The following is a 10277-nucleotide window of genomic DNA, read 5'->3' as shown; positions in this document are numbered from 1 at the left end:
TCAACCGGCAAGGTTACAGTATTATCCAACTTTATGGTGAACACTATAACAGTTTTTATTTATTTTACCTTTATTTAACCAGGTAAGCTAGTTGAGAACAAGTTCTCATTTGCAACTGCGACCTGGCCTAGATAAAAATTTGCAATTTGACACATACAACACAGTCACACATGGAATAAACAAAACAGTCAATAATACAGTAGAACAAAAGAAAACAAAAAGTATATATACAGTGAGTGCAAATGAGGTAAGATAAGGGAGTTAAGGCAATAAATAGGCCATGGTGGCAAAGTAACTACAATATAGCAATTAAACACTGGAATGGTATATGTGCAGAAGATGAATGTGCAAGTAGAGATATTGGGGTGCAAAGGAGCAAGATAAATACTATATGGGGATGAGGTAGATAGATGGGCTGTTTACAGATGGGCTATGTACAGGTGCAGTGATCTGTGAGCTGCTCTGACAACTGATGCTTAAAGCTAGTGAGGGAGATATGAGTCTTCAGCTTCAGAGATTTTTGCAGTTCGTTCCAGTCATTGGCAGCAGAGAACTGGAAGAAAAGACGACCAAAGGAGGAATTGGCCTTGGGGGTGACCAGTGAGATATACCTGCTGGAGAGCGTGCTACGAGTGGGTGCTGCTATAGTGACCAGTGAGATGAGATAACGCGGGGCTTTACCTAGCAGAGACTTATAGATAACCTGTAGCCAGTGGGTTTGGCGACGAGTATGAAGCGAGGGCCAGCCAACGAGAGCGTACCGATTGCAATGGTGGGTAGTGTATGGGGCTTTGGTGACAAAACGGGTGGCACTGTGATCGACTGCATCCAATTTGTTGAGTAGAGTGTTGGAGGCTATTTTATAGATGACATCACCGAAGTCGAGGATCGGTAGGATGGTCAGTTTTACGAGGATATGTTTGGCAGCATGAGTGAAGAATGCTTTGTTGTGATATAGGAAGCCAATTCTAGATTTAATTTTGGATTGGAGATGCTTAATGTGAGTCTAGAAGGAGAGTTTACAGTCTATCCAGACACCTAGGTATTTGTAGTTGTCCACGTATTCTAAGTCAGAGCCGTCCAGAGTAGTGATGCTGGACGGGCGAGCAGGTGCGGGCAGCGATCGGTTGAATAGCATGCATTTAGTTTCCCCTGCGTTTAAGAGCAGTTGGAGGCCACGGAAGGAGAGTTGTATGGTATTGAAGCTTGTCTGGAGGTAAGTTAACAGTGTCCAAAGAGGGGCCAGAAATATACAGAATGGTGTCGTCTGCGTAGAGGTGTACCAGAGAATCACCAGCAGCAAGAGCGACATCATTGATGTATACAAAGAAAAGAGTTGGCCCGAGGATTGAACCAAGTGGCACCCCCATAGAGACTGCCAGAAGTCCGGACAACAGGCACTCCGATTTGACAAACTGAACTCTATCAGAGAAGTAGTTGGTAAACCAGGCGAGGCAATCATTTGAGAAACCAAGACTGTCGAGTCTGCCAATAAGAATGTGATGTTTGACAGAGTCGAAAGCCTTGGCCAGATCGATAATACGGCTGCACAGTAATGTCTCTTATCGATGTCGTTTAGGACCTTGAGCGTGGCTGAGGTGCACCCATGACCAGCTCTGAAACCAGATTGCATAGCGGAGAAGGTACGGTGGGATTCGAAATGGTCGGTAATCTGTTTAACTGTAATGTCTAACTCTGATGTTTGCCTGTTTAGTACATGTTGTTGGTCTCCTTCCAATAAAGATTGGTCAAGCATGAGGAAGCCAAAGTCATACACAAAATCCCTTGTGATGTGGACAGACAGTCCTATAAACACAGGGATTTTAGATGTGGCCTTCAAGTGTCACTTTTTGAAGACATATTCTACACCTTATGAACAATAGTGACAATAGATGCATAGATAAAACATAATCAAAGCAAAAACATAGATCTACATCAATCAGCTATTTTGTTTAAATAGAAGCAGGTATTGCATATCAAGTCACCTTAAAAATGTCTTCTCTCTACACTTCACTAATTAATCATTTCACATGAGGGTGCTGGTGTCATATTTGGGAGCACTAAAATTAAACTGAGATGATTGCAGATTACACATTCTGTTGGAATTGAACATAACATTGGGGCAGCAGGTAGCCGAGCAGTTAAGAGCATTCGGCCAGTAACTGAAAGGTCACTGGTTCGAATCCCTGAGCTGGCAAAGTGTAAAAATCTTTTGCCCTTGAGCAAGGCAGTTAACCCCCAACACTCTGCTTCCTCGGTGCCGATGACATCAATTAAGGCAGCCCACCGCACCTCTCTGATTCAGAGGGGCTGAGTTAAATGAGGACGACACATTTCGGTTGAATGAATTCAGTTGTACAACTGACTAGGTTTCCCCTTCCCAGTGAAAACAAAGTACATAGCTTTAAAAAAATATATAAAAATTTTAATATAACCAAAATAACAGATACAATTTCAACTAAGTAAAACACACAAACTTTTATCATTTTGCAGAACTTTATTGTTGCCTGTGGGGGTTGTTGGTGTCCTCCAGGTGTGAATGGACCCTTTGGCTTCACCATGGATGCCTCATGAGCCCCAACTTCACAAACAAAACCATTGCAAGGATCATGGAGGATAACTGCAAAGAGGAGCGGACAGGAAAACAATGACTTGAAGCCAAGCAACATTATCTATTCAGCAACCAATTGCTGGTGCACTCGTGCATGCTTCAGTGTTGCTTGCCTCGAAGCGAACATAAAAGGCATTCAGCTCGTATGTTAGGCTCGCGTCACAGGGCAACTCGCGTCAGGGTTTCCCTTTGTAGGACGTAATAGTTTTCAAGCCCTTCCACAACCGACGAGCGTCAGAGCCGGTGTAGTAGGATTCAATCTTAATCCTATATTGACGCTTTGCTTGTTTGATTGTTCGTCTGAGGGCATAGCGTGATTTCTTATAAGTGTCCGGATTAGTCTCCTGCTCCTTGAAAGCGGCAGCTCTAGCCTTTAGCTCAATGCAGATGTTGCCTGTAATCCATGGCTTCTGGTTGGGATATGTACGTACAGTCACTGTGGGGACAATGTCGTCGATGCACTTATTGATGAAGCCATTGACTGAGGTGGTGTCATGACTGGCCTCCTCGGATCAGGTTACCGTGGACCACAATCCTACAGAGAGATCTCTCACACCCACCAGAGGGGAAGAGATCGAGAGGTATGGAGATGGGGGGGGTTTATGACACTTCACGCCCATTGTAAATCTTAAGGCAGTAGGCAAAATTCCTTTGTCCTGTCACTATGGAGAACCGGCCTCAGAACATGCAATAAATGGACTTTGGGACAATAGGTTTTGTCAGCCACAATGGTGGTAATGATGATAGATGGAATATGAAAATGATGTTGTTTTTGTTATGTTATTAAAAGTTAAGGGACGACGGTATAACAAAAACATTGTAACTTTAAGAGTTTTCCTAATATGTGCCTACTGTTTGCATATTGTACGTTGTGTGGAAAATGTCCAGATCAAAGATGTTTTTGTAAAGTTGAAATGTGAAGTTAGTTGTCTAAATTGGATCTTAGTAAAAATCCAGACCTTGCCTTGTAACGGCAAGAGAATTGCCCTAAAGGAGGAAACAGCCATTTCTGACCCCAGGGTATAAAACATGAGTTAAGAATGAACATATTAGACTAAGGGACCCTGAGCTGCAGCCAAGGTCTGAGTGGTCAGCAAACCCAAAACAAGGTTGAAGAAGACAAAGGAACCTTTTAACAACCTATGTTACGGATGAGTAGCTGTATCTAAACGGGGTAAATTCAAGCAGGACCACCTGGTCACCACTCTCCAAGGAATTGTGTGTCTACACTGTTTTCCTTCCCATGCTGGAACCATCCACACGGCTGATTAGCCCTCCTCCGAAAACCACTTTTCAGAGCAAGGGTGAGGAAACAGACCACCAAGAGAAAGGACACTTGACATCGTGAGGAGAAACAGAGAGTTACACCCGGTAACCGAAGACGGGCCGTCATCAGAGAAGTCGGAATCCGGTCCAAGCAGAGACACCCATCTGAGACCTTCAACACGTAATTACATCATTATATTCTGAACCATAAGAGCGGTAGTTCGAGGCAAGGTTAGGGTTAAAATAAGCATAGCTAACAAATGCACCTAAGTGTGTTTTTTTTCTCATGCACTCTCTCTCCCGTTTGAAATCCCCATTCTGTAACACGTGTCATATTGTGTTGGCCCGCTAGGGACCTGTTTTATCGTACTAAGTTCTAATCAATAGCCTAGACTGTGTATTTGGGTATCTTATATGATAATTTTAGCTTGTTAGCAAATAAATAATCAACACAATTGGTGTGGTACGGCCTTATTTGGTGAGACTCAGGTTTGTGCAGATTCCAGGATTATGCGACATTCAGAATGAGACTGTAGAGGAAATTGATTGATTAGCGACTGTTGTAAAATCGATATTCTGATATTCTTTGAGTTAATTTGTGAAAAATAACCAAACTTTAACATGGTGCGCCAGGTTAATGAGTTAATAATTGCCCGATTCATTTAATCACGTAATTATGAACTTTTAATCATTCGACGAGCAGCAGTCGTCACATTAATCAATACAACGTCACGACAGTGGTGTACTCCTCAATGCCATTGGATGAATCCCGGAACATATTCCAGCCTGTGGTAGCAAAACAGTCCTGTAGTGTAGCATACGTGTCATCTGACCACTTCCGTATTGAGCGAGTCACTGGTACTTCCTGCTTTAGTTTTTGCTTGTAAGCAGGAATCAGGAGGATAGAATTATGGTCAGATATGTCAAATGGAGGGCGAGGGAGAGCTTTGTATGCATCTCTGTGTGTGGAATAAAGGTGGTCTTGGATTTTTTACATTTTTCTGGTTGCACGTGACATGCTGGTAAAAATTTGGTAAAACTGATTTAAGTTTGCCTGCATTAAAGTCCCCGGCCACTAGGAGCGCCGCTTCTGGGTGAGCATTTTCTTCTTTGCTTATGGCCTTATAGAGTTGGTTGAGAGCGGTCTTAGTGGCAGCTTCGTTCTGTGCTGGTAAATAGATGGCTACGAATAATATACATGAGAATTTCTTGGTAGATAGTGTGGTCTACAGCTTATCATAAGGTAAGTTGCTCTACCTCAGGCGAGTAATAACTCGAGACTTCTTTAATATTAGACATCACGCAACAGCTGTTATTGACAAAGACACACACTCCCACCCCTTCTCTTACCAGAGGTAGCGTCCCTGTTCTGCCGGTGCATGAAAAAAATCTCGTTAGCTCTATATTGTCCATATCGTCGTTCAGCCACGTCTTGGTGAAACATAAGATGTTACAGTTTTTAATGTCCCGTTGGTGGGATAATCTTAATCGTAGGTCATCAATTTTATTTTCCAATAATTGCACGTTAGCAAGAGCGGATGGCAGTGGGAGTTTACTCACTCGCCTACGGATTCTCAGAAGGCTGCCTGATCTGCGGCCCCTTTTCCTTCATCTTTTCTTCACGCAAAAGGAGTGGATCTGGGCCTGTTCCAGTGAAAGCAGGATATCCTTCTTGTTGGACTCGTTAAAGGAAAAAGTTTCTTCCAGTCCATGATGAGTAATCGCTGTTCTGATGTCCAGAAGTTATTTTCGGTCAGCAGCAACATTATGTACACAATAAGTTTAGAAAATAAGTTACACAAAACAACTAACAAAATAGCACAATTTGTTGGGAGAATGTAAAACGTCAGCCATGTTCTTCGGCGCCATCTTTTCATCAGGTGAGGAGAGGGTGGAGGAGACGACGTGAGGAGTCAAGCAAAACAGATTGAAATTCTCCCATACCATACCTCCATCATACATATGCAGCCAGCTGCTGATCCCAGGATGACACTCTGCTCTCTGATCACTGTGATGACCTTACCAAAGCAGCTCTGGGGGAAACACAAAGGGGGCACTTGGCTTAAGGCTTTACAGCCTTAGAGCACAGACTGATACAACAGTGCAGTGAGTTACCTGTGGTTGGATCAGACTTGGAGTGATGGTGATACCGTCACAGTCTGCAAGGGTCTTGTTCACGCAGCAAGTCTTAGGGTAGTTCAAACCCGTGGTTGTACTGAACACAGAGCCCTTGAAATCTACAGTCGAGTTCTCAAAACCACAGCATTTGAACTAAGAGATGAAAAAACAAAGACATTAGCCAATAAAGACATTAGCTGTAATAATTACTGTCTGAGATGTTTTGGTGGTCAGAGAGCTTCTCACCTTGACCATGACTGTGTTCCATGCTGTTGAGATTGGGTCTGTTGCCGCTGGGCCCATATAGACAGTCATCAGGGAATTCTTGCTTGCATCACGTACCACTAAGCTAACCTGTCACATATAGACATCACAGCTTATTGAAAGGCATAGCCTGGCTAAGCTATATCATACAAATAATTCAATAATTTACAGGGCTCTAAATTATGATATAGGTTCGCCTACTTGATGATACAGATACCAGCATGTTAATGTATTCTTACCAGATTCCGGTACGTCAAGACAAAAATAGTCCCAATGACTTCAGCAACAAATAGCATTGTCACGATGAAGAAAAACTGTTCAGGGTACAAAAAAATGCAGAGATAGTGAAAATGTTGCCTCTTATTGAAGCTTGCCGGGTAAAAAGAGTGGGACATTTACAACTCTGCAGTAGTATAACACAGTAAGACAATTATTGTCTGGTGCCTTGAAATTGACTGCACAACTGTTGTCTCTCACCAGCATGATAAAGAAGCGGTTCTCTTTCCAAGCCCCACAGCAGCCGATGAGACCCGTGAAAGACAGCACTGAGCCCATACCAATACAGATGTAGCTGATGTAGATGAGCTGAGACGAGTAGGGGCCCAGGACATCCACAAATGTAGCTGCTCCATATCTAATCCATGCGCCAAGTCCCAGCAGCACAAAGCCACTTATCTGGAGGGGAGAGAAGGATGGTGGTGTTATTTCATATATATTTTTTAATAATCTGCTAATAAATTGCATTTGAGTTGTTATGGCCTGTTTTTTTTCTTCTATGTTTTGCCAGATGGATTTCTCAGGCTAGGTAATATTACAATGACAACAACAGCAGTTGCTGTCTTCTTCTGTGTGTTTGACTTTTGCAATGCATTCACAAACCTCGGTTTTATGAGAGGGCAACTATATTTCTATAGCTAGCCAAGAACAGTTTACATTATCGATTATAGAAGAATGTTCATTATTTGCATTTCAAACACAGACAGTTCAACTGGGCTTTGTTTGCCAGCTAGGCAACATTTAGCTACTTACAACAAGTATCACACAAAGCAGCAACATCAAATACCGCATCCATGTGTACAGTTTGTCATGTCTAGCCATTTTGCAAGTTCGACCTTCTATAATGAAAGGAGAAAATATGACAAAATTATACAGAACAGTATAGGCTTATAATAATACTGGCTAATGAGACACATGTTTGGTAAACAGCTGAGAGATGGGACTGAAGAAATGTAACCAGTCTCAAATTCAAAGATGGAGCTATGGATGCCAGGACTGACCATCCAATAGATCCAAATGTTAACCATGTTTTGAAGCTATACAGAGTTTGTTTAAATGTACATTATTTACAAACAATAGAATATATAAGCTTATACAATTTTGGGGTTGAATGTGGTAAAGCAGTTTAACTAATGTTAAGCTCATGATAAATGTATGAGTTATATTCTTCAAGAGTAAATAGTGATCTAATAGTACCACTAATTAAAAATATGGATACAAAAATGGATGTACCAATCCCAGATTCTCCCTTTAATAACTAACATTAAAGATCAGTTCGAGCTGGCTAGTGTTAGCTAACTATTAGCCTAGCTAGACTAGCTATTGTAGCTAGCTAACATTAGTGACCTGACCATGGATCGCTTGTTACTGGTAGTTAGCTAACTTTGCTAGACTACCCTCTATGTTTAGAGGTTATAGTTAAATTAGCTATCTAGCTAGCGCCATTTTAGCTAGCGAGCTAACGTTCGCGTCTGTCCTTACTTTTAATAGGTCCAGACGATTTAGGCCTACTGCTATTAAGGCCTACTTGCTGCCAACTGTCTGTGTCTGCCTGGCCAACAGGTGTCATATTCTCTGTCCAGTCACAACACACTGCGGTCAAAACCAGTACAGTATGAAGAAAGGCTAAAACTGCTTCTCCAATAGAAATCCCCGATCACACTTGTAGGCGATGTCATGGCGACGTTGCTAGCTAAACTCATGCTAGAAAACGCCATCGGCTCTAACGGTCGTCTCGCGCCGAAATGCGCATATGCAAGCCGTCAAAATCAAATGCACTCCTTAAAGTTGTTTTTTGACGAAAATGAAAACGTGTCCGTTTGTCACTTTCACGAGGTTGGAGTAATAAAATGTTCAACTACTTAAGACATTGCCTCGAATCTACATTGTGCCTTTAGATTTCACTTCTCTCATTGACTTTTTAAACCACAAACCCCTGCCTGGTCGATTGCCTGTTTCGCAAGCGTTCTCGAAATTCTCGCGATGTTGCGCCTCTGGGTTTAGCAACTCGCTGCTGTGTTTTAATTTTTAAAATTTGAAACCAGACGTCATCGGTCGTTTTATTAGGGGCGTTGCACTGTCACACACACACACACACACACACACACACACACACACACACACACACACACACACACACACACACACACACACACACACACACACACACACACACACACACACACACACACACAAAATAACCGATCATGTTCAGAGTTCTATAAGATATTGTAATAGCCCTGGGGATATTGTACATTCAATACACTTTTGTTGCCAAAAATAATATATAATTTATGTTAGCTACATTTCAAGGTAGTTGGTATAGAAGGGCATGCAAACAATTCCAGAATGAGATTAGTTTAAAGGAAAACTACAGCTATTGCAGTACAGACTCAACAGGAAAACATTCTGTACATCTGCAACACAGACTTTTGGCAGACCTAGATCTTCTGCGTTTCTCAGAGCACAGCCCTTTCCTTAAGCTCTCCACTGTGGGTCATTTGACCACTTTTCTTTGTAATCTTCTCTACACCTGTAACTACAGCTTCCTCTTCTTCTGTTGCACTCTTCTTCGCCTGGTCTTTTATCATCTCCATAGTGTCCCACCCCTCATCCACTTCAGCTTCCTCTTCTTTCACATCTCCGGTTACTGCTGATCTGCTGTAGGGAGCAGTCCTCCAGGCTGTGTACTCTCATAAAGTGATCCAAGCCACCAGAGGGAGAGGGGTGGCACTGAAGCCACCGCACTCCTCGTGCCATTCCCTTCAAAACACCCACGCACCAGACCTTTCTGCAAAACTAATATGGCGAGTTCTCCATGTGTGTTGCCCACTACAACACTGTCTTGGTTGGCAGGGAGGGAGAGGCCTGTGAGGGGGTACTCCCCAAAATGAGCCTCCAGAACCGGAAGCCTCTGGGGAGAGGCTGGGTCATACACTCGCACCTGGTGGTGAATCAATCTGTGCAGGTGACGATCAAGTCTGGGATGAAGGCCATGTCTAACCCACTCTGGCATTCACAAGTCATTACGTACATTCTTGGAGGTGAAAATGGGTGTTTCAGTACTCTCCAGATCCCAGACCTTTAGGTCATTCTCCTTCCCTCCTGTGGCCACTTGGTTGCGCTGCGAGGGAGTCGGTCACATCTGACAAACATTCGTCCCAGCATTTCTCTCAACTGTGTCCGTCCTGCCCTCCTTCCAGACCCTCAGCAGTCCAGTCTCCACACGTGATCAGAGCACTGTCTGACGGCAAGTCCTGTGAACCTGCCCTGGGTGCTCTCCACACGCTGTCTGGTCTCAGCGAAGATGCCCTTCTCTGTGCTAAACGTTTTCACTGGATAAGAGCGTCTGCTAAATGACTTAAATGTAAATGTTCACTGTGCCATTCACAGACCCCACCAGTACCTCAGTCTCATGTTGATCTCCCCAGCCTACGACACACACTTCCTGGTCCAGGCTCGGGCAGCTCATCTCAGAAGTTGAAAGCCTGTTTTTTTGGATAGGCTCGCTGATTTTAATATCCCTGTTTCCGATCCCACCCATACAGAGCACACTTTACTTTTGTCTGTCATGAAAAATAACAAAAATATTGTCAACAAAACAAAAATTCTAACATGTTATTTATTCTCTGTGCTGTATCTTCGTTTTGCATCCTTTCTGAAAAGACAGACACTAAAGAAAGAAATTCAAACAGCAGATGGACACCACACAGATTTAACTATTTTTGAGAGAACTATGACT

The 10277-nt window shown here is 43.0% G+C and overlaps 1 protein-coding gene and 1 pseudogene across 1 annotated transcript; both read right to left on the bottom strand.

The window, feature by feature from the left end:
* Nucleotides 1–2242: 2242 nt before the first annotated feature.
* LOC124000348 (tetraspanin-16-like) lies at nucleotides 2243–8540 on the bottom strand. Its single transcript, XM_046306643.1, has 8 exons — nucleotides 8018–8540; nucleotides 7289–7374; nucleotides 6737–6934; nucleotides 6499–6573; nucleotides 6242–6349; nucleotides 5993–6148; nucleotides 5827–5910; nucleotides 2243–2620 (listed from the first exon to the last, which is right to left on the bottom strand). The coding sequence occupies exons 1-8, from the start codon at nucleotides 8103–8105 to the stop codon at nucleotides 2555–2557; spliced, it is 861 nt and encodes a 286-aa protein (XP_046162599.1). The 5' UTR covers nucleotides 8106–8540; the 3' UTR covers nucleotides 2243–2554.
* Nucleotides 8541–8787: 247 nt separating this feature from the next.
* On the bottom strand, nucleotides 8788–10233 carry LOC123999948 (annotated as a pseudogene).
* Nucleotides 10234–10277: the final 44 nt, after the last annotated feature.

This window comes from Oncorhynchus gorbuscha, linkage group LG16, assembly GCF_021184085.1.
Source record: "Oncorhynchus gorbuscha isolate QuinsamMale2020 ecotype Even-year linkage group LG16, OgorEven_v1.0, whole genome shotgun sequence".
Classification (NCBI taxonomy): Eukaryota; Metazoa; Chordata; class Actinopteri; order Salmoniformes; family Salmonidae; genus Oncorhynchus; species Oncorhynchus gorbuscha.
Note: the sequence above shows the minus strand (reverse complement) of the source record. Positions and strands in the feature narration are given on the sequence as shown.

Bases quoted from the DNA above. Each gene is read 5' to 3' on its own strand.
- LOC124000348 (XM_046306643.1), bottom strand. From the start codon at position 8,105: ATGACACCTGTTGGCCAGGCAGACACAGACAGTTGGCAGCAAGTAGGC. The intron at 6,350-6,498 runs GTAAGAATACAT...TATATGTGACAG, and splicing joins TCTTGACGTACCGGAATCTG to GTTAGCTTAGTGGTACGTGA. The intron at 6,149-6,241 runs GTGAGAAGCTCT...TTCATCTCTTAG, and splicing joins GGAACACAGTCATGGTCAAG to TTCAAATGCTGTGGTTTTGA.